At 41.8% G+C, this 27,523-nt stretch overlaps 4 protein-coding genes, 1 long non-coding RNA gene and 3 other non-coding genes across 15 annotated transcripts; 1 reads left to right on the top strand and 7 right to left on the bottom strand.

The window, feature by feature from the left end:
• Positions 1 to 658: 658 nt before the first annotated feature.
• LOC135635471 (uncharacterized) lies at positions 659 to 5,506 on the bottom strand. 3 transcript variants are annotated; one of them, XR_010495641.1, is made up of 3 exons: positions 4,919 to 5,506; positions 4,423 to 4,851; positions 659 to 1,006 (listed from the first exon to the last, which is right to left on the bottom strand). It is a non-coding gene; the product is annotated as an uncharacterized LOC135635471 (long non-coding RNA). The 3 variants fall into 3 exon arrangements; XR_010495643.1 differs by having other exon boundaries at positions 661 to 1,006; positions 4,423 to 4,590; positions 4,686 to 5,506; XR_010495642.1 differs by having other exon boundaries at positions 663 to 1,006; positions 4,423 to 4,590; positions 4,696 to 5,506.
• Positions 5,507 to 5,893: 387 nt separating this feature from the next.
• LOC135586374 (uncharacterized) lies at positions 5,894 to 11,195 on the bottom strand. 2 transcript variants are annotated; one of them, XM_065146558.1, is made up of 7 exons: positions 10,487 to 11,195; positions 10,311 to 10,417; positions 9,680 to 9,842; positions 9,383 to 9,462; positions 7,356 to 9,050; positions 7,110 to 7,275; positions 5,894 to 6,711 (listed from the first exon to the last, which is right to left on the bottom strand). In XM_065146558.1, exons 3-7 carry the CDS (start codon positions 9,759 to 9,761, stop codon positions 6,083 to 6,085), a joined length of 2,652 nt encoding a protein of 883 aa, XP_065002630.1. In that variant the 5' UTR covers positions 9,762 to 9,842; positions 10,311 to 10,417; positions 10,487 to 11,195; the 3' UTR covers positions 5,894 to 6,082. The 2 variants fall into 2 exon arrangements, with proteins under 2 accessions (XP_065002630.1, XP_065002629.1); XM_065146557.1 differs by lacking the exon at positions 10,311 to 10,417 and having other exon boundaries at positions 5,895 to 6,711.
• Positions 11,196 to 12,213: 1,018 nt separating this feature from the next.
• Positions 12,214 to 12,285, bottom strand: TRNAT-CGU (transfer RNA threonine (anticodon CGU)). The gene has a single exon. It is a non-coding gene; the product is annotated as a tRNA-Thr (tRNA).
• Positions 12,286 to 12,394: 109 nt separating this feature from the next.
• TRNAT-CGU (transfer RNA threonine (anticodon CGU)) lies at positions 12,395 to 12,466 on the bottom strand. The gene has a single exon. It is a non-coding gene; the product is annotated as a tRNA-Thr (tRNA).
• Positions 12,467 to 12,571: 105 nt separating this feature from the next.
• TRNAT-CGU (transfer RNA threonine (anticodon CGU)) lies at positions 12,572 to 12,643 on the bottom strand. The gene has a single exon. It is a non-coding gene; the product is annotated as a tRNA-Thr (tRNA).
• A 2,518-nt stretch (positions 12,644 to 15,161) lies between these two features.
• Positions 15,162 to 19,479, top strand: LOC103977153 (probable serine/threonine-protein kinase PBL21). Of its 2 annotated transcripts, XM_009392597.3 has the most exons (5): positions 15,166 to 15,804; positions 15,904 to 16,067; positions 16,158 to 16,347; positions 17,691 to 18,082; positions 18,919 to 19,479. In XM_009392597.3, exons 1-5 carry the CDS (start codon positions 15,699 to 15,701, stop codon positions 19,222 to 19,224), a joined length of 1,158 nt encoding a protein of 385 aa, XP_009390872.2. In that variant the 5' UTR covers positions 15,166 to 15,698; the 3' UTR covers positions 19,225 to 19,479. The 2 variants fall into 2 exon arrangements, with proteins under 2 accessions (XP_065005976.1, XP_009390872.2); XM_065149904.1 differs by having other exon boundaries at positions 15,162 to 15,804; positions 15,904 to 16,347.
• Positions 19,480 to 19,913: 434 nt separating this feature from the next.
• LOC135637277 (ubiquitin domain-containing protein DSK2a-like) lies at positions 19,914 to 24,884 on the bottom strand. 4 transcript variants are annotated; one of them, XM_065149901.1, is made up of 8 exons: positions 24,330 to 24,884; positions 21,953 to 22,618; positions 21,658 to 21,860; positions 21,473 to 21,586; positions 21,338 to 21,396; positions 20,899 to 20,927; positions 20,494 to 20,583; positions 19,914 to 20,418 (listed from the first exon to the last, which is right to left on the bottom strand). In XM_065149901.1, exons 1-8 carry the CDS (start codon positions 24,535 to 24,537, stop codon positions 20,330 to 20,332), a joined length of 1,458 nt encoding a protein of 485 aa, XP_065005973.1. In that variant the 5' UTR covers positions 24,538 to 24,884; the 3' UTR covers positions 19,914 to 20,329. The 4 variants fall into 4 exon arrangements, with proteins under 4 accessions (XP_065005973.1, XP_065005971.1, XP_065005974.1 ...); XM_065149899.1 differs by having other exon boundaries at positions 19,914 to 20,390; XM_065149902.1 differs by having other exon boundaries at positions 20,494 to 20,565.
• Positions 24,885 to 25,115: 231 nt separating this feature from the next.
• LOC135637280 (chitin elicitor-binding protein-like) lies at positions 25,116 to 27,158 on the bottom strand. The gene is made up of 4 exons (XM_065149905.1): positions 26,310 to 27,158; positions 25,697 to 25,814; positions 25,416 to 25,615; positions 25,116 to 25,334 (listed from the first exon to the last, which is right to left on the bottom strand). The coding sequence occupies exons 1-4, from the start codon at positions 26,959 to 26,961 to the stop codon at positions 25,228 to 25,230; spliced, it is 1,077 nt and encodes a 358-aa protein (XP_065005977.1). The 5' UTR covers positions 26,962 to 27,158; the 3' UTR covers positions 25,116 to 25,227.
• Positions 27,159 to 27,523: the final 365 nt, after the last annotated feature.

The raw sequence follows: 27,523 nt of genomic DNA, 5'->3' as shown, positions 1-27,523 counted from the left end.
TGTTACCTCATATTCTCACACACATAGTTCTGGTAAGTAGTCCCATGAGAACTCAGGGGACAATTACATGTCCATTGTCATAGACATTTATAAACCAATGACTAGAATAATCAATAACCACTTTATATAACCAAGTTAGCACACTAATGTCAACAAAACAGATGTGGTGAGATTTTTTGATAGGGTAACCCAAATCAACAATTATATGTTTCTATTTCTACTTAATCCATGAAAAAAATAAAGCTATCTCAATAGATAGGAATGGCACATTGAGAACATCATCTCCATTGCTAATTCATCTACTTAAGTTAGAACTCTAGTTATGGCTTGAGCCACAGGGTTTATGCAAGCACATGGATGAACTCCAATTCACTTCTCACTTAATTCACATCTTTTATCTTTAATAAAATGATAATCCATATGTTCTTAAATGAAATATTATATTATCTCAAGTTCTCATCCACGTAGTGGGATTGATTGATAGGGTATCCTATTCAGTAATGTGATATGATTCTAATTCTACTCGACCATGAACAAAAGAAAGCTATTTTAATAGGAATGATGTGGATTAATCAACACAACATTAACAACATTATTATCTCTGCAATATACCTTCAAGTTCACCAAGCCATATATGTGCCTAATAATTTATATTTCCAAAGCCTTCATATAAATTTCAAGATAAATGATACCCAATAGAATTAGCTTGATTCGATGAAATGAATATTCAAGCAACAAATCAAGTTTTCCATTACTCAGGACCTACCCTTCTATGCTAAAACAGAGAATTATCACAAAAAATGCCAATTCAACTCTATCTTAAACCAAAAATCAAATTTTTAGGAGAGAATACTTGGGAACGAGTCTTGCAGTGTTTTGATGGCCCTGTGTATCTCCATCAGTTGCTCTGAGATGGTGGCGTAGGCGGAGATTTGCCTCCTCAGGACCTCTATCTACTTGTTCATTATCATCTTCATGTACGAAGCTTCCTCCATCATCTTTCCCACTATATTTTGGTAATTATCAAAGATAAATAAATATAATTTGAAGGATAATTGATCACGATTCATTCATAAGACATGACACCATGATAAACAGACATGAATAGAGATATAGCTCCCATTTGTAGATGAAAGTATTAAATAAAAAACTACAAGATTGCAGTGATAGCATCTATGAAAGTACTTACTAAAAAGAGAATAACAATAGCAAAAGGTGTGAATGTTTTAACATTACATCTCGGAAGCATACAAAACTAGGGCACTATGATATTAAAGGTTTTTCTACTATTCGATTTCTCTTTCATGACTTTTTTGTCCAACATACTCTTGTAATATTTCTCCTCCATGTTATAATTGTACTTTTGATATAACTTCTTTTATCTCCACAAGAAGAGCCAATGTAAAGTCGTGATACATTAGATCTCTTGATGTGAAAAGAAAAGAATATGTATTAAGCAAGAAGGCAACCATGGTGGTTAATAAGGTGATCATCTCCGTGACAATTCACATGAACTAGAATCTAAGCCGAGTGAAAAGACCAATCTGAATAATTAGACACCCCAACCCTGGTCAGAATATGTGTCGGACTTGCTTACGCGCAATCATATTGATTTCCTCTTTCTTTTTTTGTTTTAGCTCCTTCAACTCCTCTCTCCTTGGATCATTCCCACATGTTAGATTAAGGAGAGCAGTCTTTCTTACAAACATGGAGTAACATGATGGAGAGACCGAAGAAAATGGTTTTAAGAGTTCATACTTGAATTAGTGGCAAACTTGACGAACATCTTAATGTTACTTACTAAAGACCAATGTACCTCCAAGTTGTCCGTAACTGCTATCATGTGGAAATGGTCAGGATTGACTCAGTAGAGAACTGGTTTTCAATCAGAAAGCATCATGCAGTAATGTAAAATATCAACATCATGAGCTCACTATAGTTTAAACCAAGGTTTGTCGTACCGAAGCGTACCCCCCGTACCGGGCGGTACTATACTGTAGCACTGCTATAGTATGAAAAATAAAAAATTATTCGGTACACCAGGGCGTACCGTACCGAGCCTGGGTCGAAACGTCAGTACGGTACGATACAACGAACCTTGGTTTAAACTATCCTCAACAACTTTTATTGCAAGAGACATATTCAATCTAACAGGCAGGGAAATGAAATACAATAAGACAGCACTAACATAAATTTGATATTATAAGGTTGCTCGTGGCAAACTCTAGCACACCTAAGATACAGTAAAAAGAGGAAGATAGAAATTTTCTTGATGATGAACCATGAGACATTCCTTACAATGACAAAAGATAACTCATGTATACTTATATTTTAATGTTGCAAATGAAATAATATCATGAAATATTTTAGCCTAAATTCCTACATAACAAACCTTTGTTTTGACTAATCAAATCTTAAAATAACTTAAGATGTGGAATTAAATTCCCATATGAACAAATATTTGAAGACTATAAATAAATTTCAAAGATACTTTTAATTTGATGTCACTAGGCATGTTGCCTCAAACTTATCCACATCAAGATAACCCAAGTTTACAAGTTGAATTTCTAGTCTTCCGCTCCAGAGAAATAGTTTAGATAATTCATTTGTTTTAATTTCTTCTTGAAGCAATTTATTATTTCTTCCAAATTATGATACTTGTTTTCCTTAATATCCAAATTTGTTATGGTACAGTCTCTAACAAAATCAATTAATTGTATCAAGTTACAATAAAAAAAAAGAAAATCTCTAGATTTGCATGCCAGGGGCTTAACTTGGACTTAGGATAATCACTAGATAGCACAACAGCAGGGTCAGGAAATAAGATCAGTGTTAGAAACAGAACAGTGCTTAGCTAAGAAACGAGCAACGAAATAAGTAAACAAGCAAGGGCTTCACCCTTGTGCATCAAGAGTTGAGTTTGGTTCCACTCACTGGCACGCAACTAGTGAAATAAAAGTTTACTGACATGCAACTAGGAAATTCTATGTATTCACGGAATTTATCACTTTATCAACCAATCTAAAAATTTACTTTCTTTAAGTTTCTAGAAAAGAGGACTTTTTAACTTCGAGTGAAATCATACACATGAGTCATTTGGTCAATCATTTGTTTTGTGAGTATATCTACCATATGTTTATAGGTTTGATCTTCATCATTGTCTTATGAATCTTTCACATCAAGGTTCAAGAAACCAATCAGACTCGTACATGTCTATCCATATCTACCAATCCATTCGAGAAATGACACTCTCGAGCAATTTCGCTAGTCTCATTCAAAACATCTATAATTATTTTAATGTTTATAGATTGGACAGCCTATTTTATGACAAAATAGGATTAGCAACCATAGTACCTATCATAAAATTTTTAATGATTCTTTTCGTAGTGTAAATTAGATCTGCTTTGTTTGTCATGAGTAGCATCTTATTATCCCTTTTGTGCCATGTCAAGTGGCATTAAATAATGAGCTTGCCTAATCTGATAACCACTCATGATGAAGTTCTACCATCCTTGGCTGGAATTCATGAATTATCGACTCAAGAAAATATTGCACTAGATAACTTATTTAAGCATTTATTCTTATGAAACGAAAGGCTACAAATTTAATCTGTGAGCTCTGGACAAGTTCTCCCCAAGTGGAGATGTCTAATGCAACACATCCATTAGCATTATCTATAAAATTTATATTTGTGTAATATAATTTGTTTATTTTTATATAAGATTTCATCCCCATGTTTTAGGCATTTTCAAGATTTACTTAGCCAAATCATTTTACCAGAATATATAGGATTTACTCATCTATAATTTTAAGTACTTATTTGCCAGAATACTCCATATCATTTTACTTGCAGAAAACGAAGCATAACCCTATTAAAAGATATTTCTTCTCATTGTAAGGAAATGATTCATCCTCAATAAAATTTCTATGCTTCTTTTTTTGAAGTAGTTCAGATCTGCTTTCTAGGGTTTGCCCTGAGCAGCTCTACATTGGCTGATCTCACAAGATTCTGATTAGCAACCTACTAGAACTCTAAACCCAGAGGACTAATATGAATAAAGTTAAGAGATAGCAACAAGCAAACGATTGAAAAAAACAATTCGGTTCTTTTTGGAATTCCCTACTTAGTCATCCAAACAAGGCAGGATAGAAAGAAACCTAAATCTACAATAGAGGAATCGGCAATCCATCAGCTTCAAACTCCTTCAAGACCTACCACAACACGATTTTTTTTTTATTATGTCTCACTATAAGAAACGACAAGGAAAATGGCTACAACAATTTGATGCAAACTATCGGCGTTCAATTTTTTCTCACTCCGTCGAAAAGATTAAACAAATATAACAATAATTGGAGTTGGAGGATGCATAATATGATGGAATTTTCACGAAAAAGGAACAAGAAATCGAGAAAGAGGGCGACCTTGTCTCCGAACAAGAGGACGACATTGGCGTCATCTAAGATGCGGACAAAGGTAGCGGCCTCTGTTCGAGCGCCTCCCACGTTCACCAATCGGATCAGCTGCTTCGCCTTGCGAATGTGACCGACTCCCTCGGGGCCGCGGAGCTGCCATCGCCGCCAACACCCGGGCTGGAGGAAGGCGGAGTCGGAGTCGGATGAGGAAGAGAAGAGGAATCAAATCCTTCCGATTGATCGACAGTAGACGTTATAATCGACTCAATTACCAGTAGATACCATTGCATGATCATGTGGCTTTAATGATGGAGCTACTTGGAAAGATGCCCAAAAAGGTGATAAACCCTCTTTCAATTTGTAGCTGCGATGCCTTTCAGAGATCTTAGCAGCTCCAAATCATTAGACGGCACGAATACAAACCTCTCGCTCTCATTCCTGGAAACAGCAAGTGGATTAGCCAAAGGAAGCAAATCTGTGATGAAAAATACTTTATATACTGTACATGAAGCATTGCCAATTCAGTTCCATATCATCCATTCACTTAGCTAAGCGTCCGTGGTAGGGTAGAGAGTGGTCAAGTGTTCCGTCGACGTTGCACGCATGCACCGATGCGTGGCCGTCGTCACCTTTGCTCGCGCTCTGTAACGCCGGAGAGCGCGTCACGTGGTGGCCACGGTGCTCGCGCCTCGTCCCTCTCGATGACTTCAACACCTTATAAAGGTGTTCGACGAGGAGAGAGAGAGAGAGAGATCGATGGCGGACAGGGGTTGCAACAACGCGTGCGGCTGCGTCGTCCCTTGCCCTGGCGGCAACGCCTGCAGGTGATCCCAGCCGTTCCTTCTCTGAATCCGATCTCTTCCTCGCTTCTAGGCATGCATGTAGTGGGTAGTAACTCCGTTCTCCTGTTTCCTTCTTCCCTGCTTCTGTGGAGGAACGGCGTGCAGGTGCTCGACCGGCGGCGGTGGGGAAGTGCGGCATACCCTGTGCACGTGCGGCGACCACTGCAACTGCAACCCGTGCGCGTGCGGCGGGGCCACCGCGGCGGGCAAGGCCTCGTGCACTTGCCGGCCTAACTGCGGCTGCGCCGCCTGTTCCGCGGCCTGAGGAAGCACTTCTACGTCGCTTTGGTTAACGAGCGCGCTTCGTCTGCTGCTTTGGCTTTTAGATGTAGTGGGCGTCAATAAATCGTTCTAAGAAGGTCGCAAATCCTCAACAATAATGATGCTGCTGTGAGAACTCAAAACCATGCAACAGAGTGGAACAATAAAGGAAACATTAGATGTTTTGGTCTCAGAATAATGTTTGTCTTTAGATTCTGGAAATCTCTTGTTTCAGATGCTGGATTGAGCTGCAACATTCTCTACCATCTCACTCATTTGTTCTTAGTCTAAAAGAAATGTGAATAAGGAATAGATGTCATCCAACATCGAACAAGGAATAACACAAAATTTCCAGCTACAATTGATATCATTCAGCATCAATTAACACCCAATACTGATGAACTTTTCTTGAGACAAGCACTTTAGAAAACATACTTTCACAAAGCTGTACCAATATTTTTCTCTATACAAAGATTAACAAGACAATATTGACACTGGATTCACAGATAGAAAAAAGAAGCCGCAGCAGCATCATCCCAAACACAAACATAGGAGACTATGAATGACTATGACAAACTACATACAAACTCATCAATCAAATTTTCTACAATTAAAAGCTCTATCTCCACAGAGATTATATCGACATCCTCATGCAACATACCAGACCACGATGTTTGATTCATCTCTTGGGCTACAATGCTCTCTAAAGGATGTGATTCATCCACAGGTGGGTTGATGTACACTTGAATCAGATGCCACAAGCTGTCCAAGAGTTGGTCCCCTTGTGGTACTCTTCCGGGACCTGGGAACCATTTCTTCACTGTAGAGCCAGGCTTTGAATTCTGCGTAACCCTTAGCAATGCCTCGTTCAGCAAACTGAATAGAATTCTATGACTAAAGTCAGCGTCTTCGCCCTCACAAATGAGGGTTGTCCTACTCTCCAGCTTGTCATTTCTTCGATATGTTTCCTCGACTTCATCAAACACCAATATAGGAATTGGTTTTCTTGGGGTATCCCACTCCCAGAGGCACTGATTAAAGTGATTTCTTTCAAACAGGCCACAAGTAATGAGGATATCTCTTAAATAAGCTTTTGCGTTGCCTTCTATCTCGGGAAGTTCATCTTCAGCAGGTTTTAATTCATCTGTTGCTTCCTCAGATCTATCATAGTCAACTTCTTCTAGCAAATTTGACTCTGGAAAAGACAAGAAGAATATCGTAGTTAAATTCTTTCAATCATCACAGCTGCTCTATGAAATTAAAACTACTCCATACATGTGGAAGATTCTAAAGATGGCTGCTTATGCAATCCTTTTCTTCTTCAGCTTTATTTTGCATTTATATGTCAGATGCAGACAAGATAGCAGATGCTAACATGATACTTGATGTGCTAGTTTTATCGCATTAGCATCTTAAAGGACCACCAAACACTGATTGCTTGCTGCTTATAAGTTATGGGCCTCTGGATGTCTATGCGCAAGGATGTTCTTTTCAAATGCATTGATTGTTCTGAGGGAGAATAGATAATTTATGCTGATAAATATGTTATACAAACAGGCATGAGAGTGACAGAGATGTTAAGGAAGTCCCTACCAGGAATATTTGAGTTTGGTTCTCCTGAAGCTGGTAAGGAAGGATGGTCTTCATGGAATAGTGCCTCCAGTGGAGATACTGGACTTGGATAGTAAGGCCTACAGATCTCATCATGGGGGCTGCTGCACACTGATGCTGGGCTTGGTGGAACCTCAGTTGAGTTCTCCTGAGATCATCAGATCCAATCAGAATATCAGATAAACAAATCTTATGAAAGGATCAACTAATTTTTAACATAGAACTTGCCTGTTCAAAGCCAAAGTTAATGACAAAAGGTGAAGTTTCAGTATCTTTCATGAATAGAAATTCATCTTCACTTGATTCATCCATCAATTGGATCCTCTTCCCAAAAAGCTTACCCTTTAATGTAAAATTTTGTTTCAAGCTTGAAACTCTGTTTTTTATGTTAAACCCATCTTTCGTCTTTTTCCTCGCTTCCATTAAGTCATTTTCAGATGCTTCATGTTTCCTGCAGATGTGGACTGCTGCCGTTGCATTCCTGTCTTCCAAAAGAAGTTTCCCAAAAGCAGTTCGAGAAACAGGAGCAGAAAATGATCTGAAAAGATTCGGTGGAGACTCATCACCAACATCAAATGCCTGCCCCTGGTCGTGTCTAAAAGATTTTGACTCATTTAGAAATTTCTTCTCTTCCCAGGAGGCTACCTTTTTACTGCTCTTCTTGGAAAGATACTGCATATAATTGAATTTCTCTGCTTCTTTGCTTGAAATCGATGTAATTAGTCTCCCACTGGAAATCAAAGGATCCATTATATCTATGTCATCCTTCTGGACATTCTTCAACCTTTCTGACATTAGTTTTTTAGAATCCTGGGGGATAAACTCTGGGGAACTCCGTCCACTGAATTGGACTTCGTTTCTATATGACCTTGTCGATCTTGATTGCATCAATGTAGTCTTGTAACCTATAGAAAAAGATTCACTTAACCCTTTGACAGTTTTTGGTACAATTTGTTTGCAATCAGATAATCTTTCGCTGGCAAAAGCCTCAGACTGAGCCCATATAGTTGTGGTCTCAAGGCTGGGTTTCCCTTCAATTTCAATAATGAGTCTTTCCTTGACCTGTTCAAGGAAATCATGCATGTTCTTTCCTTTCTGTAACATCACAGGTGAGCATAAGCAGGACTCTTCAGTGTTGTCATTCATCTCGTAATCAGGTCTAAGAATCACTATCCTTCGTGGCAAAGTAGATATCTCCATCTCATGATCAGATTTAGGAGCAAAGGACTTACTTCGTGCATTGTCTCCGAAAAAATTGTCTTTTGTTAGTCCAGTTTCACTATGTTTACTCACAGAAGCTTCAGAACTCAGAAGGTCCTCTTGTTCCCAATGTGTGCCTAGTCTAGCCAATGGAACATGACGTTTGAACTCTGTGGTTTTCTTCACAAATGAATTTCTCTTGGCATCCACAAAACTGTTGAGAATTTCTTGTGGAGACGTGTTTATATGTTTTTCCTTTCGAAGGTCATTTCCGAGTTCAAGGGTCACTGATCTCTCCCATGCCTTGGATGCTTGCCATTCCTCAAATTCCTTCTTGAACTTCTGCAATAATTCCTCTTGAGGATGCTCTCTTGGTTGTGGTTTATCCATATCACGGTCCTTGGTATGCTGATCAAAATCTTGCTCGATTTGATAAGGCAAAAACTCATTCGACTGTCTCATGGTTTTCAAGATTAGCGAGGCTTGCTGATTAGAAGAGATACTGGCAAGCTCCTTTCTCGGTTTCTTCATGTCATTCGGCTCCTTCGCATGGATCACAGGCTTGATGTCTGAAGGTAGTGCATCCATTCCCATCAGTCTGGCCACCACACTTGGTCCATTGCATCGATCCTTTGTTCTTTTGGACATCTCATCATCAATCAACTCTTTCATACGAGCTCCATTTTGACAGACACCATCTTTGTTGGAGTAACGATGGGAGTACTGAAATGATCATGCACATCGAACAAGCATATCAAATCTTCACAATAATATTTCAAGATTGAGAGAACACAAGCCCTAAACCTAGAAAGTCCACCTAAAAAATTATGAGTTGTTGCTTTACAAAACAATATGTAATCCAGAAACATAATGGTACCAAGATTACAAAACCAGCAAGCATAGCAAGGGTTTGTGCTGCAGATGAAGACAGTACAGGAAGTAATGGACAAAACCAAATTATATTCTGGCACTTGTGAGGCAAAAGGCTGCTCTATAAAAAGTAAACAACTCTCATTTCAGGTGAAATGATGCAAAATATCAACCAAACAACCTACCGGAATGTCCTCATGAGCCACTTGAAAGCTCTGATATGCTTCCATTGGAAACTCCAAGCTGTTCCTAGGAGCTTCAAGCCCTGCAGAGGCACCAATACATACAGAAGCTAATTTCAATGAAAAGATAAGTTCTGGAACACAGAGTAAAGGTAAAAATTTAATCAGTTACAGTGCACTGTAATTCTCCTTTTAGAGTATGGCTGGCTGTAACTAACGACAGTGGCATTACCACAAACATCTTGCATTCTAGTGTTGGATAAACAGAAAACACTAGATTTGAAGGGACAGAAATCTCACCATCGTTCCGTTTACTAAGCAGCGGCAGCTTGTGGGAGGATCTACCCTGACCAAAATCAAAGAATTGCAGTATTCCTACCATCTTCACCTGTGAACTTTCTTCAGCAGATTGTTATACCTTTCTCAGAATCAACAGAAGCAAGCTATAAAAGCATATCTTGACCTGCAAGGTATTCAAATTAAGCATCACTGTCAATGGCATTCAGATCTCAGAAGCACTCAGCCAGCAGCTAATGAAGAGGGAAAAGGATCTCTAGAAACAAAATAAACCAAACTTTACCCAAAGTACGTTTATTCCTTTTGAAAATTCCTGTTTCTTAACACTCAAAACTACAAGTCTGTCAAAAAGGGTCGGACAAACTATAGATGGGTTATGAAGACCAACACATACATTCGACTAAACGGCAAAATTGCTACTGTATTGTACTTTTAGCGGTACGGTAAAACAATCAGCATCTACAACCTATAATCAAGCCAAAAGGAGTCCACCACCATCGAAAGAAGTATGGTAAAGCGCTACATTTGCAGCAAATGAACTCCGCAATCACTAAAAGAACAAAGACTTTGTTTTCAGAGGAAAATGCAAGAAAGATTTCCACCCTACTTCTACTCGCTGAAAGAAATTAATTACCAGCTACACCGGAGATGATTTCTGATTTTGACAACCATATGCTGCAAGAATTTGCGGCGTTAAAATCGGACGATAGTTTTCAGAAACGTCAAATCTTGTCGCCATGTCTAGAATCCAGAACATGCAAGTTCAGGAAAAATCCTTCTTTTCGTGCATCGATAGCGGTAATAACATACCTATTATTACGAATCATCCTATCAAGGCCGAAATCGGCCACCTTGATGCTGCTAAGCTCCCCGGGAATCAAAGACGGAAATCTCGGGGTACTAACCGAGAGGAAACCGAGAAGAGGGCGAGATGCAGAGCTAGGGCTTCCAATGTGGATCCCTGGGAATGTGAGCTTTTAGTAGAAGGACCCATTGGCGGGAAGAAGAAGAACAGCCGGAAAGCAAAGCCGTCCCCTTTTCTTCCTCACCATTTCGAGTTGTCCATTTGTTTTTCTCTACTTCTTTTCAGCTCTTTCGTGGGGGAAAGATCGGCTCTTTCAAGAGTCTAAGTCTCGACTGTAATCGACTGCAAGATTAGTTCTTTTTCCTCTCTCTCTCTCTCTCTCTCTCTCTCTCTCTACATCTCTCCCTTGGTCATATTTTTTCTTGGTACAGCTCACGAGCGTGAGGACATTGGTTGCTTGTGGAACTTTTGGGCACGAGGAGTGGCTCCATTGGGCGCCATAGAATAGACAGTTGCCGCCGTTCTCCACGCTTCTCAACTTGCCATTGGGGGAACCGATGAGGCCTCCATTGCCCACAATTGATTGATCACCTACCCGCCCCCTCTCAGAAATGACTCTGCTTTATTCTCTGCAAGGAAGCCTCTGCATCAGCTTCTGGTGTAGGGTAATTGTCCATGAAAGGTTACATATGAACCTGTTTTTGTTGCCGCATTACAAGCTCTCAAATCAATGGAGAGTTGGGTGCGTAAATGGCAGGCATCACGCACATGTTGATGCATCATAAAGAAAGGTGTGTTCCAAGGAGATGGCCCAAAGATAACTGCAGTGGAAACCGTGAAATCACCGAGGGAAGATGCCAATATGGACCACCATGTTCGAGAGTACCTAGCTCTTAATCTCAGGTTCTGTCATGCGGCCAGATTGCATCTCATGCACGTAAGCTTCAAAGCTGGGTAATTTTGCTGAGAAAGGAAGAAGGGATCATGCAACAGGTCACATGGTAGGGACGACCCTAATCAGCTACCACAACCAGAGGAAGAGGGGGCGCCATGAAGGATCTCGGAGCCAAATTGGTCCTGCCTTGCCTTCACCACATCCGTATCGACATCTCCTCAGGGCCCTGCACACACATGCTGAGCTAGCCGCTGCAGAAAGCCATTGGCGGAGTTGTAAAGGGTGAGTCAAGAACAGTACTCGCGTTTGGCATCGAGCACTTGGCGAAGGAATCCTTTCTTTTCCCCCATCTCTGCGGCTCCATGTCTCCACCTCAATGATTCCGCTGCAGGTGGTGTTGATAACGGTCTCTGGTCCGAATGAGGGAACTGCCGCTTTCTCCTTTCTCTGCAGATGCCGTGGTGATGATGATGAGCATGAACGAGTTCTCATTGTGGTGCTGCAAATATGATACGCGTTGCTCAGAGTCAGTCCGCAGCAATGATGATCGATCTGATACGACGCTTTGAACATGCATTTAATTAGATCAGAACAAGCGCAAAGAATGCATTTTTATAAGACTTTCTTGGACAATGATCAAGCTGGGGTTGGAAGTGCCATGCAAGTCCACCTGTTCTTGATGTACTACTCTCCATTTCCAATGCTAATGCTGCACTGTTTCTTTCTTTCCTCCACAGAGAGAGAGAGAGAGAGAGAGATCTAAAAGAGGACTTTTTGCCATGAAAACCAATAATCAAAATAGAAGCAAAAATACGAGAAAAAAGAGAAAACACCAAAAGCTCCCGGCGAGGATTGAACTCGCGGCCTTTCGCTTACGAAGCGAACGCAATACCACTATGCTACGGAAGCTCTTTCCACAGGACAGAGAGATAGAGAGAGAACTAAAAGAGGACTTTTGTTATGAAAACCAATCATCAAAATATAAGCAAATATACGAGAAAAAAGAGAAAATACCAAAAGCTCCCGGCGAGGATCGAACTCGCGACCTTTCGCTTACGAAGCGAACGCACTACCACTATGCTACGGAAGCTCTTTCCTCCATATAGAGACAGAGAGAGTTAAAAGAGGAATTTTTGCCATGAAAACTAATAATCAAAATAGAAGCAAAAATACGAGGAAAAATAGAAAACACCAAAGCTCCCAGCGAGGATCGAACTCGCGACCTTTCGCTTACGAAGCGAACGCACTACCACTATGCTACGGAAGCAGTGGTCAGAGTTGTTTATTATATATATATAAAGTAAAAATTCATTTTTTGGCTAATCATTATTAAATATATTCAAAATAAATAAGCTTGTCCAAAATGAATTACATAAAGGTCAACTATATCACATAAATTTTGGAATTTATAGATTCCAATCTAGCTTATATGGCATGCAATTCCTCTTCTTGGGTGAATTGACCAACTCAAGAATTCTTTTTGTGTTTTAGTAGTTGATATAAGTTGTCAATTAGTTGACTTTATTAGATTTACCTTGAAGGTATCGACTAGTATAGCTGGTATGGATTTTGATAATCTAACGTAAGATCTTAGATTCGAATTTCGTCGTCTTTGTCACTTAGCTTTAGTAAATAAGGATGTCATTTATAAGAAGAAGCTTTAGAGATTTAAAGAATTGTGCTGCCTTTGATGAATTGTGTTCTTGAAGATGGTAGTAAAGTGGAACACAAACAAAAAGAAAGAATTATTATTTTTCTCTGACCAGTTTCAGTTCTGATTAGCTTCTTTCGAGGCATCGACTGCTAAGAGAAATCTGAAATCTGAAATCTGAAATCAAGCAAATGATAGGTCTTAATTTGTCAAAGTCTCTGATCGTTTAGGAAGCCATTCATCTGAAAGCCTTTCAAGACTTCGAAAGATCGTTTCAGCAAGAGGACACAGATCGAGGTGGAAGGCTTTTCATGCACGCTCTCAAGTCCATGTTGATCATCTGCTTTAGCAATTGACAGTCTGCAAGTGGCTTTTGCCTGTAATTAAATGTATCTTTGTTTTGACTTCCTGCGTTAGAAGTTCTTGTAATCATCTTTAAATCCAAGATACGGACTGGGAATTGAAATCTGAGTTGCAACTGCATAAACCTGATTTGAAGGAATGAAATCTTGATAGATAATGTAATGCCTTATAAAGAAGAAACCGTGCTGTATTAGGAGCTCTCCCTCTGGAAATCATTACTGTAAATGACCTCCTTGCAAGTTTAATATTGATGAGGATAATAATTACGATAAGACTCACGTGACATCAGCTGCACCAGGTGACGCATCACGCCTTTGTCAACTTGATGAGGCACCCGATCAACGCGGATCGGAACACCTACCGAGGCACATTAACACCCTGTCCAGGTTCGATCCCTCATGCCACGTCAACGGCAATGTCAGACGCTACCAAAAGTACGATCCTGCTCCCTACGAGCAGGCACATTATACAACGGTAATTCTCACTATAAAAACCCACGCACTCCGAGAGAAGGGGAGACAGCTAAGAAGACACAACTTAGCTAAAGAAACCCCTGCGACTATCCACTAACTTGATCGTCGGAGGGGTCGGGTCGAGCTCCCCGACCCAACCTTTGTGCAGGTGCACAGGTGGAGGTCGCCCACCAAAGACGCAAGCGGGGGCTCTCTCCCGGTGGAAACGGCTTACCCCATCCCGATCGGACCCACGCAACGATCGCCTTAGCATTCTCGGGAAATGTCCCAGGAAGATCCCCTATCATTCGGATCCGAACTAAGCTGCGACGACCCCGAGGTCACGGCTCGAAGTTGTTTACACTAACAAATATAACCTTCAATCACCATTTAACTCGTTTGAATGCTAAATGATCTACGAAAAGGCTTCATTTCCTTCCTCAACACAGAAGCCAATAAAGTGCAGTTTAGATGTTGTGTGTTTGCGTGTGTGTGAGAGAGAGAGAGAGAGAGAGAGAGAGAGAGTTGTGTAGCCCTAAAGATCAATATCATCATAAGGATCAAAGTGGCGTTGTGAGAAAGCATTAATTGGACTGTTCCAAACATTTCTCATATCTCGAGTTGAAGTCTCTCCATGATTTCGCATTACTGTCACAGACTTCGTAAACTTCCCATCTCTTAGATGTAACACACAGTCTCCGGCACCGTCGTCATGCTCAGTGATGGGAGTCCACCCCATCATTCAATGGCCACAGCATGCGTCTTGAGTGACCGACAGCCATGGCTTCTCTCATATCTCACCTCACCTCACCTCACCTCACCAACCCCACCCAAAATAACTCCACCTCCTCATCCCCTCTCCCGCGGCACCCACCATCCTCTCAACCCCACCACTCATCTCCCAACACATCACCCAATTCATAATTTCTAGAAAAGAAGAAATTATCTTCAAATTTTAATGCAATATATCACGATAATTAACTGCTAAATATAAAATATTACGTTCATGTTTGCTGTATCCAAATTGCACCGAAAAGAAGCTGAAGGAAATGGAGGATACAGTCGCTGTTCACGCATCACATCACCCGCTTTGATTTCTTTTACGTGTAATTTTTCGTCACCAAAAGTACCGCACACGTTTCTTTACCGCGCCAACGAAGGAACGAAAGCACGCGCCTCCGCAGAAGTTTGTCATCCCACGTGGAGTAGTTACCTGATGCCGCTTGCGGGCCCCGCGGTGGAGGTGTGTGGAAGGGTCGATTTCCCATTCGTTTACCCAAAAGGAATTCAGAGACGGACGGAGAAAGCGAAGGAAACGAGGAAGTAAAAGCGGCGATGGGGGCAAAAAGAGAGAGAGAGAGAGAGAGAGAGAGGGAGGAGGGGTGGTGCAAAAAAGCTACTCTCCTCCATGGCTGCCCTCTCTGAGATGGAACGATAGGGGAAGAAGACAACAAAAGTGCGGATGACTGTTGTCGTCGTCGTCGCTAGCTTCTGTCAACCGACTCGCCGCTTTCTTCTCGGGATTCTCGTTAGGCTGCCTCTTTTTCCGTTCTCGTTGCTGTTCTTGTTCGTTTCCTTTGGCGTAAAGACGGAGTTCCTTTAGCGGAGGCCTTCTTCTTGGGTTGGCTGGTTTCCTTTTGGACCCTGTTGTGTTCTGCTTAAAGAAAAGTGATATTTTGTTTGTTACTGCGAGAAAGAGAGGGACGGGGGGAGTTGAAGGTGAGGAGGGCAGAGGAAATCGCGGTGGTTTCCCTCTTTCCCTTCCGCGAAAGGGCAATGTAGGTGGGTGGGGAGGGGGGGTTTAAGGGGATCAGGTTTGTGGGTATCGGGGTTGTGGATTGAGATCCTTGCCATAGATGAGCTGCTTTCCTTGTTTAAGCCCTCGCAGGAGGGAGACGAGCTCCAGGATAGAGGATAGCGCCAGCGCCCAATCCGGCTCCAGATTCCTTGGCGATTCCTCGGGTGGGTTACTCGATCTGCATCAAAATTCGGTTTTTGTGTTATTTTGAATCTTTTTCTTCGTGATTTTTCGTGAAATTTGACTTCTTTATGTGGGATTAGAGAGCGGGAAGAAGGCGTCATTACCTGGCGGGGAGACGAGTAAATGCGCGAGGAGCTTTACTTTCCGAGATCTCGCTGTCGCCACCCAGAACTTTAGAGAAGCCAATTTGATCGGAGAAGGGGGGTTTGGAAGGGTTTACAGAGGACGAATTGATTCCGGCCAGGCAAGCCCCTGTTTTTCTTCTTGTTTCTGCTTAGTTTTGTCCCTCGCGTCAAGATTGCACTGGTTATCAAACTTGGATGTTGAGGAACAGGTGGTGGCTATCAAGCAGCTAAATCGGGATGGTCTTCAGGGGAACAAGGAGTTTCTGGTGGAGGTCCTCATGCTGATCGTGCTACGGCATCCCAATCTTGTGAGTTTGATTGGTTACTGTGCAGATGGAGATGAGAGGCTCTTGGCTTACGAGTATATGCCAAAAGGCAGTCTGGAAGATCACTTGTTTGGTAATCTATTCTATTTGTTTGTTCTGCTTCTCCTTAGTATGATGATCTGACACATTTCTTTTCTATGTTGGGTGGATTGGAATAGAAAATACTTCTAGTCAAGCATAAAAGGATTTGTTTAATAGCATTTCCTTCTTCGCATGTTATGTCCTCCTTTGTGTGGTTGACTTTGAGTTCAGCCAACATTGCAAGCAGTGGTTCTGACACTTGCCAGGATCTTCGTTAGTTTATTGCTAGTTAGATATGCCCTCTAAACCTGGCATATGAAAGACATTGGAGTAGATTCCATTACATATTGGCACAAATGAAACTACTTCTGTTAGGGTTAGCAATAAAGAGATGCGAAAAATTGTGGCAACATTTATTTATTTATTTTCATGAGAAGGCATTTCGATGGCACTGTTTTCTCATTCCCTTTTCTTTATTTCTTCGTACTAGTGAAAACACAATTTATTGATGTTGCTGCTACCAGAAGTTTTCTAGTGTTGTCTTTTATGTCAGAAATTTTCTTTAATACCTTCGGTTTATGAGACCTATTGTTGTTAATCCACAATATATCATGTTTTGAGGGGGAAAAAGGTCGTGTTCATATGAAAAGCAAATGCATAACAAATTTGCAAACCTCAGAAGATGTTTCTGGTGTCACTTGTACCATAATACAAACTTAAGAAGATGTACAACTGATTTCTTTGAACTTTTGGACAAACTCCCTTTGAAGTGACCAATTAATAGCATGACTAGTGCTGACTACATTGAGGTGTATATCTGTTCCAACTAGCCACTTATGTTTGGCCAAAATTTCGACTTGTGATGATTGTCATTTTGGGCTAGCTCTTTTTGAACACCTTGTAGAAGTGACCAAACAATAGTGTTACTAATACCTTATATTATAACAATATTGTTCATTCTGAAGATAACATCTTTCTGGTTTATGTTTGAAGAGTCTTTCACTTGACAAATCTAGTTCACTAAGTTATGAATTGAATTGTAGGGCTGTTTGGTATTACTTGTATTGTTTGCTTGTTGTTTAGACAAGTAAACGAAAAAAATCGAGGACTGATGAAGATTTGAGCACCTAATTGATATCTTCATCAAGTTCAAGCATGGATCAAATATTAGTTTACGAATTATTCATGAGATTCTGTATATTAAATTTTCAGTAAATTCTGATGGTTTATTGAACCAAGTCTTTTCATTGGGGACAGCTGTTGTCTTCATGTATTGTGCTAATGTTTGCAATGTATTTGACAATTATATTCCAACCCCATGATGTGGTCACCTTTCAGTTAATTTGCTAGATAAGTGTTTACTTTTGTGTTTTTGCTAATTCATTAAATCCTCAGATCCACCTTCTAGCAAGCCACCCCTTGAATGGAACACACGAATAAAAATTGCTGTTGGGGTTGCGAGAGGGCTCACATATTTGCACGATGTAGCAAATCCACCTGTTATTTACCGAGACATGAAGGCTGCAAACGTATTGCTAGATGACGACTTTAACCCAAAACTTTCTGATTTTGGACTTGCAAAACTTGGACCTGTTGGTGACAACACACATGTTTCAACGAGGGTGATGGGAACATACGGCTATTGTGCTCCTGATTATGCAATGAGTGGTAAGCTGACACTGAAGTCTGATGTATATAGTTTTGGTGTGCTTCTGTTGGAGCTGATCACCGGACGAAGGGCTTTCGATTCTTCAAAAATTGGCGGCCAACAGAAACTGATGACTTGGGTGAGAAATCTCAATCAGTAATATTACTTTTGACCCAGTTTTCTATTTTCTCTTCAAATAAGTGTGATTATCTTATCATTGAAGTGATCTCTTTCATTTTGTATGGTAGATAGTAATAAATAAATTCCCTCCCAGATTGTCCTATAAGGAAAATACATGTCTATAGCTATACTTCTGTCAAATAAATCAAATTTAAATGAAAATTTGCTTGGTCTAGTTTTCTGCATAAGATGCAGATCAATCTATATTTTGATTTTGCTGCTAAGCGATGCATTTTAAAATATTGTAGAGTTCTTTTAATGCCCTGTAAAATTTGCTTGTTGTTCTTTCAGAACCTTTTTATACAAAATCAAACGTATCCGGTAGCTTCTTTGACATTTTACTTGGGGGATATAGCAATTTGGGTTCTGGAATTATGAGAATAAAAACTCTGATGAAATGATCAATAGATCCAATCTTAAATTATTTGAACAAAATCATGTTATTGCTGTATTCTCCATATGAAAGTGTTTTCTCATTTCATGTATTTTAGCTCACATGTAAAGATTTATGCTTACGCACTGCTTGCAAACGCATTCTTGTTACAAATCTTACATTAAGCCTCCTTATTTGTGAAACAATGTAGCTAAATTTAGTGTCATCCATTAGGGGGTGATAGATACCTACCGACTTCAACATTCATCCTTAAAGACAGTAAAAAATGGACGTCATTTCACATAGAATTATATCGGTAGAGATAGTACTAACTAGCTATGCTGCTGCTGCTTCTTCTTCTTCTTCTTATTCCATCTTCTGCATATGGTTCTGACTCCCTGTTACTTGTATCTTTCTTTCAGTCAAGACCTTTTCTCAGTGACAGAAGGAAGTTCCACCAGCTGGCCGACCCATTTCTTCAGGGTCGCTACCCACCGCGACCCTTTCACCAGTTGGTCGTGATTGCCTCCATGTGTCTTCAGGAGCAGCCTCATGTCCGACCCATCATTGCTGATGTGGTTGTTGCTCTCAACCATGTGGCATCTCAACCGTACACTCCAGCACCCGATTCGAAGATCATGAGCTCCCCGCCACCACCGTCGCCTTCAGGACGGGTTACTGGTACACCCTCGAGAGGCCGTAATGGTAAAACTTTGGCACGCATATGACTCCAAGTGCGATGAACTTTGGTTGCAGAAGACGGCCAAAGGGATTGGATGTTGTAGGGCACCTACTCAACCTTGTTCTCGTGGAGTTGTTTATTGGCTGGTCCGTACTGTTGACATAACTATCATGCGTTGGAATCTCTGATGGCAAATGAGGATGGTGCAGTGAGGGTAGGGATGGTTGTTTACGAGGATTGGTCATCTTGTACATACTAGTTCAATGGCAAGCTGGGCGTGGGTTGGCCTGGTTTTGTTTCATCTTATACGACTGCTTCTTTGTTGGATTTGAAGGCATTACAGGAGGAACAAACAGTGAGCAGCTGAAACAATGTTGGCTTTAGTACTTTGAAGCACATTTGAGGGATCAGGTTTGCATAGCATTGAGTTGATCGTCTCTAAACTCTGCCCTCTCCCTCTCTCTCTCTCTCTCTCTCTCTCTCTCTCCATATCAAACAACATCTCGAACACACTTATTTGTTGTTGCATGTAGACCTGATAATTTTCTCCCCAAAGAGAATCTCACAGGACACGTGATAGAATGGAGACAACAGACATGACTCTTACTGCCAGATATAACTCCTGAGGGCTCATCTGCTCTGATGAGTGAGGCATGGGAATTGGGATCTACTGCATAGGTTCATATCGCAGCATGAAATAAAATACAACAACGAAATCTTCCGAGTAAAGAGCAGTAAGGAGAATGTAGCGACCACGTTAAACCATCACAATATTGAACAAAACAAGATATTATGACTATTCACAATTCATTAGATCAAAATACGACCATCTGTGTATGCACACTAACCATTCACCTGGTACAATACCTAAATCGATAGACGAGCAAGGCTTCCGTTCAATTTCCTCTGGACTCTCTAAACTTAATTGTGCCGTGAATTGAATTGAAGATTGAAGATGTGATTTGCGAACATGAAAGCTATATCAGGCATCTGAAACTGGTGAATCGTAGTCACAGAACGGAGGACATGCTAAAAAGGTGAGTTACCAACGTTTTGAGACAAGTTACTGGCCAGAATTCCCAAGGAGTCGCTCAACGGCAGCATGTACATTTCCTGCAGTCGCAGTTAGCGCCCGTATGTTATCCTGAGTATCAAAGAAACCCATTTCCTGGAGCTGAGACAGCTGAGTCGCGTAAAGCTCTTCCGGTGGCACTGCCAGGATGAAAATAAAGCCCATGACCTGATCAAGAAAACATCTCAAAGAATAAAGAAGAAAACATAATAGCAAGCACTGATGGAGATAATAGATTTCAACCATTTGAAGTGTTGGGAACACCAAGACCTCCAGCCCCAAGTCCACCAAACATGTTGATTAAGAAATCGAGACCTGTGTTGTTTGTGGTGCCTATCAGAATCAGTCAGCAGCATCAGAATATGGTAGAAAAATATTGCGATAACATAATGTAACAAGCCCATGCTAATTCATAGTTTGAAGTAGCGGTCATTATTTCATCAAAACAGCTGCTAAAATAATTCCAACCAAATCTCATTGCATCATAAACAACTAATAAAAAGACGCACCTAACAGCAATATTAAACCATAGTCTATTCATAAAGGCTCATAAAGATGCCAATAAATAGATATGATCATAACAAGCAAAGAATAGAATCACAAGAAGAAAAAAGACAAAATTCATTTAAAGTTGAATTTTGTTCCTACCAACACCACCACCTGTTTGCCCTTGTTCCCTGCAAGAGACAGAAACAGAAACATAAGTTGCCACTGAATTGACCTTGGATTTCCATATAAAAAGTGAATCCAAATATCAAAACAAAAAACAGAATTATTAGAAAAAGTTAGGCATGTGACAATATTTTCGTGTGAAAATATTCAAGAACAAAATGCAGGGTCCTTGATTTATTTATTAGTCAAGTATTTATGTAGTTAATGGTTCCTACTTGCATGCTTACACCATAAGGAACAATGAAGATTTCAAAGACAAGTTATGTATACGAGTTAAATAAATTTAGTGGCATAAGGAATAAGTATATCACCCATGGGGATTTAAAAAGGCATGCTTTATACTTCTAACAAAGAAAACTGAAATAAGACACTAGATCAATGAAAATAAAATGCCAAAGCAGATGATAGCACTCACAGACTTGACTGCTGCTGACCAACGTGGGAGAACATAGACTGTTGAAAGGATAACAATTGCTGCCGGAAAGAATTATTTAGTTCACAACTAAGAACACCTACAAAAGAATATCATAGCGCTTCAGTCACAAGTCACCTGCATAGTTTCAGGAGACATAAGCTGGCAAAGAAAATCTGGATTTTGCAGCATCTCTCTTAACTGAGTATTGGATTCCAACAGACCACGCATGTTGGGATTTAAATCAAGCATCTACAGCAGTTAGCAATCAAAAGTAAGAAACCACAAACTTGTCAAATCACTCATCTGTATTTGAATCCTACCTGATTGACATACTGAGGGTCAGAAAGAAGATTTTGCATCGTCTGCATCATGGCAGGATTTTGCAAAACCTGACTTAATTGGGATGAATCCTGCAACATACCAACCATGTGTTCCATATCCAGTGAACCAAGCCCACCTAATCCAGGGATGCCAGTTGTGCTGCCACGATCTGACCTTGTAATTACTGGCTGAGCCCCTCCAGCTGTCAAAACAAACTAATCAATAGCCCACGGCAAAAGGGCTCACAGATCAACAATCGGAATCCAGATAAAGCAAACATGATCAGAAACTAACCATTGCTGCCCCAAGGATTGGGGAGTGGATTGGTATTTGGTCCAGAACCAGTTGTTAGTCCTGAACTAGTGGTTAAGTTCGACGATCTTTCACTGTCTTGTCCAGTAACCTGATTTATCAAAAGAGCTGAAAAAGCGTTGGAACCCACATTACCACCTAAGTCTCCTCCCATAGTTGCTGCATTAAAGAATGGCTCCTGAACAGTTTCATACATGCGTCGGAGCATGTTGAATCCTTCTGGAGAAGATTCAATATTGCTCATAACCCTGTCAGAATTACGCATCACCTCTCTCATGAGTTCAGGGTTTCTTACTGCCTCAAGTGTCTGCCGCAGAGTGCTTGGATCATTGAGAACATGTGCAAGATCAGGATTGCGATCAATGATCTCACGCATTTGGGGATTGTCCATAAAAAAACTCCGGATGATATCAGGGTTGTTAATAAGGTTCTGAATCGCAGGCAAGTTCATAATTTCCCTCGTTACGTTACGGTTCTGAGTTAGCTGCTGCATTTGATCAAATTCTGGAATTCCAGTTCCAAAAAAACCTGATGCTGAGTTTCTATCTGATGTCCTTGAAGGTCCTTGATTATGCACTTCTGTGTTAACTGACATGGCTGAAGGAGCAGAACCACGAATTAAGTGAATGGTATGATCTGATTCCACACCTATGGACAAGGACATGAAGATGAGATATAATTCACAAAGACTGAGTTACAGATGAGTGTGCTTTAGACCTTTGAGATTAGATGTTAAAGCAACAACCAAATTAAAATAACAACAATTTATCATATAAACTAACACTAAAAACAAACTATTACTGCAAAGTAAATGGAAATAGTTGAAAAATTAATAATTCCCTTCCAAAACCAAAAGCTAATTGCTCTTTATGATTTTTTATCATAGTTATTTTACTTCATTGTTGAAGAGTTAAGATAAAACTCTCTCAGACTAATGAACATTACATAATACAAGCAATAGACACTTCCTGTGCACCATTAGAAGTTTGGTGCTCATTTTATAACTCGATATTACATCTTCCAATTCTTCGTTAGTTCAAACAAAAAAGGCTATGGGAAATTATCTTATCCTATTCAGAAAGAATTCATATTTAACCATGGCCATTTTATTTCTAGCATGATCATATGAACACTGGTGACATAGAGTACATGTCCTAAGCTTAGGAAGGCTTCCTGCAAATAGGTTCTCTAACCAGTATTCCTATTATCAATCACTTTTCCTCCCTAGTTTTAATGGCTGATCATATTGACATCTCCAACAGTCTAAGTGACCTCAACGATCCCCCATGCCAGATTAGTTGAGGAATGCCTGATCGGCAGACCAATCCAGTCACGTACAGGTCAGACCTCAGTGGCCCTTTACTCAAAAAACTACATGACCTGAGTCATTGACAAGCCTATGATATGATGATTGTATACTTTGAAAAGCTTTTATACCACAAAAAGAGGAACAAAATATGAATAGCGAGAGTTCCATAGCTCACACAATAGCCCAGTTCTAATGTTGATAGTACTTAAGTTTGAGGATAATGTCACAGACTGGCAATAGTACAAAATCACAAAATGCAGAAAGATGATGACTCACAACCTTGCTAAAAGAATGAGATATAGTTTATGTGTCAAAAATGAAAAATAAAAAATACATATGCAGTTGATTCAGGGATGAAAATGATTAGGAAATGACAGATACTCATAATTAAATTAGGTACATATTAAGCAATTATCAACATTTGACTAAAATTCACAATCAAATCAAAGACAAGTGAATAAATATGTGCAATGAAAGTCAAGCATTTCTATGCTCATAACAACTTGTCAAGATATTACTGAAGCGACGACAAATTTGATGAAGAATATAGGAACGATATTCAATTCGAGTTATCATTGGCCGTAACACATTCTTTCTAAAGAATGCACCAAATAGCATCTTCACTTGTGCGTCAAATAGAACGGCTTTCATTCATTTCTACCTCCACTAGTAAAATTAGATGCACAACAAGATTTCAAATTCAATGCAGGCACCACATGGTCATGTGACAACAAGATTCGTAAGGACACCAGCACTGAACCAAGAAGTAGACTATTCCCTATCAAAAACCCTTGTCCATAAATGAATGGTTCCATTTTGTGCATGGGTAGCCAGTTTCTACGACAATCCCCACAAAATATCCATAAGCATAAACAAAGAAGAAATCCAAGATCAAGAAAAAGATACACAAAAAAGATTACAACCTAATCAACCATGCAAAACTGAAATGCCCTTTTACGGAACCTGCGAGAAAAAGATTGAAGGCCCACAATTCTAGCTACTACGAGGATAGGGGAAAAATACTGATAGCGGGGGGGGGGGGGAGCGGACCGTAGCTCGCGAGCGTTTGGTCGTCATTCAAGACCCGGCCCTTGTAGATCATCCGCTGTTCCTCCACGGGCACGTCGCAGCTCCCAGCGACCACGGCCTTGAACGCGTCCACCGTCGCGTCGAGCGCCGTCTGGACGGAGAACTTGGAGCCGTTGGAGCAGCGTATGTGCACGGTGGCGGCGGGAGGCCCGCTACCGTCGTCGGCCATGGACGACGGCGACGAGGACTGGGGGATCGTGGTATCCCTAACACAACCTCGATCAGTGACGAAGAGAGAGAAAGGGTCGAGAAGAGGGAGGAGGCGCCATCGTCGAAAGTCGAAACCCCAAATCGACGAGAAAAATATTATCTTATATTATTCTTTTCCCAATGTATAATAAAGGTTATTTTTCGCCCTCGATGCTGCGCGGTGATGGTGATGAACGGCAGCGATGCGATCACGGATCCCGCCACTTGTACGCGTGGAACCCACAACCAGGTGAGACACGCGTGGCAATCCTCCAGCCTGGCCAGTTGGAACATGACGCGTGGCACGTTTGCTTCGTGGCCACACTGTGGCTCGAGACCGAGTGGAGTCCGGTGAGAACCGTCTGATGATGGACATCGAGTCCGGTTATGGTCACCATCGGATCCCGTCAGGATGTCGGACGCACGAATCTTATCGCAGTGGACGACGACATCACGACCTGTCGCTCGTCCGTGACAAATCGTACCATGAATGAAGCATATAATTCCTTACGATTTGTTCTCACATCATTCACGTCTTTGTGGAAATTAGAAGAAGAGTTGGTAGGAGTAGCACAAGACTTATTCATCAAGAAACAAGGAGGGGACACCGTGTGCTTTCGAAAGCATTGCTACTGAGTAATAGATCTGATGAACACACAGCTCAGGCGCCTTATTGCAGAGACGAAAGCCAGATCATGTGGAGGAAGACGAGAGCTGCGCTCCACTTGAACCCTCTCAACCTCAGGCCTCCATCTGATCCGGGTGGTGATCCTCCATCTACGTAGCAGCAACGCGTACGCCATGGTTAGCGTCTCAAGACATTTGATGGAAGGAAATCAGATCGAGTCTGCAACTTACCACTGACGCAGTTGGTCCGGTCCGTGGTGATGGTGCTCGAGATATTGATGCCGGTGGCCGTGGAGGTTTTGGTGTAGCCGGCGTAGGAGCACGTCTGGACCTCGCAACCGGAGGTGGACGTGTTGCCGATGAAGAGTTTCCCTGGGCACGTCGCCGCCGCCGGGCACTTGGATTGGCTCACAGATTGGTGGCAGTCCAGCCTGGTTGGGTTCATCATCAGGTAACGGCGTTAGGTGGTGACGCGCTGGGTGCACGAGGAGGAGGAGCAGCAGAAGACTCACCGGTAGGTGGTGGCGGTGCAGCTGCAGGTGATGCAGCCATTAGCAGTGGTGGCGTAACTGCCGTTGGCGAGGCGCAGACCGTAGTCCAAGGAATTGTTGGTAATGGAAGATGAACAAGCTGTAGACATCCAAATGGTACAAAGTCAATATATATTATTATCTATCACAAATGATATTGATAATATCATCATTATAACAATTCTAATAGGTATTTTGTATGGGTTTAAGTTTTTTATATGCTAAATTTAGAGAACTAATAGAGTTGACCGGTAGACGTCGTGGAGGAAGACAAGTAGAGACTTGGTGGAGGAAGACAAGTAGATGACGCAAGTGGAAGACACGCACGCAGAGCGATCGGAGACAAAAGCTCGTGGACAAAGGCAAGACAGATCTAACTCGAGATATTTCTCATCAATGGAATCTAATGTTACCAAAGCCATGTCAAAGTGGGCTTCTTATCTTGGTAAAACAGGAACCCATTTCATCATCTCTTCTGTGAGCTATGGATGGTGGAATTCATGGAACTGATGGATCTTTAATCTGATCAAAAGGATGTGTGTTTGAGAGTGGCAGGGAAGAAGGAAAGGGAAGGTGAAGAGAGTAGAGTACCGACCGTGGAGGGGCACATCCAGGACCTGGTACGCCATCAGCGCTTTGGGGTCGCTCATCCCGTTGAGGCGCAGCAGCGTGGAGGCGTTGGCGCCGAACTCCATGGCGATGCCCTCCACCGAGCTCCCGGGCGCCACCACGTGCGCCAGGTGCACCACCTCCGCCCCGTCCACCTCGTCGCAGCTGCACGGCAGCGGGATCCACAGTTGCTGCCCCACCTGGATCTTGTTCACGTCCGGCAGCTGGTTGGCCTTCCCGATATCCTGGTACGTCGTCAGATTGCTGAACCGGGCGACCGTGATGTTGTACAGGCCCACGTCCCCGTCTTGCACCGTATAGACCGGCGTGCGATCCGACCAACCCGTCGCGTTCGCGCACCGGCAAGGGATCGGGACCCGCACCGTCGACCCGGCAGCGACAGCCCCGTCGGCGGGGGTGGTGAGTGAGAGGCCGTTGGAGCCGAAGAGGAAGGCGTTCGAGACCTGGAAGAGGGACGCGATGGCGCCGTAGGTGGTGTTTTGGGCCGGATTAAAGCCGACCAGGGACCGGCAAGTAGCAGCGACACCCGTGGCGTTGCAGGTGAACGCGGCGGAGGCGGCGCTGGCGAGGCCGTGGACGAGGAGGAGGAGCACCAGCGGCGGAGGAGCCGTCCTCATCTTCTCTCTGCTTCCGCTGCAGCTGATCCAGTGCGACCACTGCTCTCTCTCTCTCCTCTCTCTCTGATTTGTAGATTAGGAACAGAGACAAGGAAGCAAAAGCCTGTAGTTTACCGTGAATCGGCCGGTCGACGTATTGACTTGGGAAGAGTCATAGTGGCTAACGAGTGCGAAACGATGGTTCCTAGCCAATAATGCCGTGTTCGTTTCACGCGGTGACAGCATGGGAACTACAGAGAGAAGAACAACCTCATCATGATCACAATGAGCCATTCGGCACTAAATGTGAAAACTAGGACTGACTCTCGTTATTGATTGCTTCGGTTCCTAAAAGAAGAGGGGGAAAGGTCAATTGCCGCACAAGAAAAAGAACAGTAACTGATGATGGAGATAGTAGTGACGCGTTAGAAGGCCCAACCGGCAATAACGAAGTTTGTGGTCAACGTGATTCACCGGCGGCTGCAGCTAATCTAAACATCATTTCGTAGTCAACATGAGCTGCCAATGGTGGAACCCCCAAGGTGTGGAAGTCTTCTCTAGTACATTAAAACTTGTGGAACAA

Source organism: Musa acuminata, chromosome BXJ3-4 (assembly GCF_036884655.1).
Source record: "Musa acuminata AAA Group cultivar baxijiao chromosome BXJ3-4, Cavendish_Baxijiao_AAA, whole genome shotgun sequence".
NCBI lineage: Eukaryota > Viridiplantae > Streptophyta > Magnoliopsida > Zingiberales > Musaceae > Musa > Musa acuminata.
The sequence above is the reverse complement of the archived record's forward strand: the minus strand, read 5'-3'. Positions and strand labels throughout refer to the sequence as shown.

Bases quoted from the DNA above. Each gene is read 5' to 3' on its own strand.
- LOC135586374 (XM_065146558.1), bottom strand. From the start codon at position 9,761: ATGGTAGGAATACTGCAATTCTTTGATTTTGGTCAGGGTAGATCCTCC. The intron at 9,463-9,679 runs GTGAGATTTCTG...GTGCCTCTGCAG, and splicing joins GCTTAGTAAACGGAACGATG to GGCTTGAAGCTCCTAGGAAC. The intron at 9,051-9,382 runs GTAGGTTGTTTG...TGATCATTTCAG, and splicing joins TGGCTCATGAGGACATTCCG to TACTCCCATCGTTACTCCAA.
- LOC103977153 (XM_065149904.1), top strand. From the start codon at position 15,699: ATGAGCTGCTTTCCTTGTTTAAGCCCTCGCAGGAGGGAGACGAGCTCC. The intron at 16,348-17,690 runs GTAATCTATTCT...TTAAATCCTCAG, and splicing joins TCTGGAAGATCACTTGTTTG to ATCCACCTTCTAGCAAGCCA. The intron at 18,083-18,918 runs GTGAGAAATCTC...TCTTTCTTTCAG, and splicing joins AACAGAAACTGATGACTTGG to TCAAGACCTTTTCTCAGTGA.
- LOC135637277 (XM_065149899.1), bottom strand. From the start codon at position 24,537: ATGGCCGACGACGGTAGCGGGCCTCCCGCCGCCACCGTGCACATACGC. The intron at 21,861-21,952 runs GTTAGTTTCTGA...TTGTTTTGACAG, and splicing joins CAATCCTTGGGGCAGCAATG to CTGGAGGGGCTCAGCCAGTA. The intron at 20,391-20,493 runs GTTGAAATCTAT...TCATCCTGGCAG, and splicing joins TGTTCCCAACACTTCAAATG to TGCCACCGGAAGAGCTTTAC.
- LOC135637280 (XM_065149905.1), bottom strand. From the start codon at position 26,961: ATGAGGACGGCTCCTCCGCCGCTGGTGCTCCTCCTCCTCGTCCACGGC. The intron at 25,815-26,309 runs GTCGGTACTCTA...GGATGTCTACAG, and splicing joins CCTGGATGTGCCCCTCCACG to CTTGTTCATCTTCCATTACC. The intron at 25,616-25,696 runs GTGAGTCTTCTG...GAACCCAACCAG, and splicing joins TGCACCGCCACCACCTACCG to GCTGGACTGCCACCAATCTG.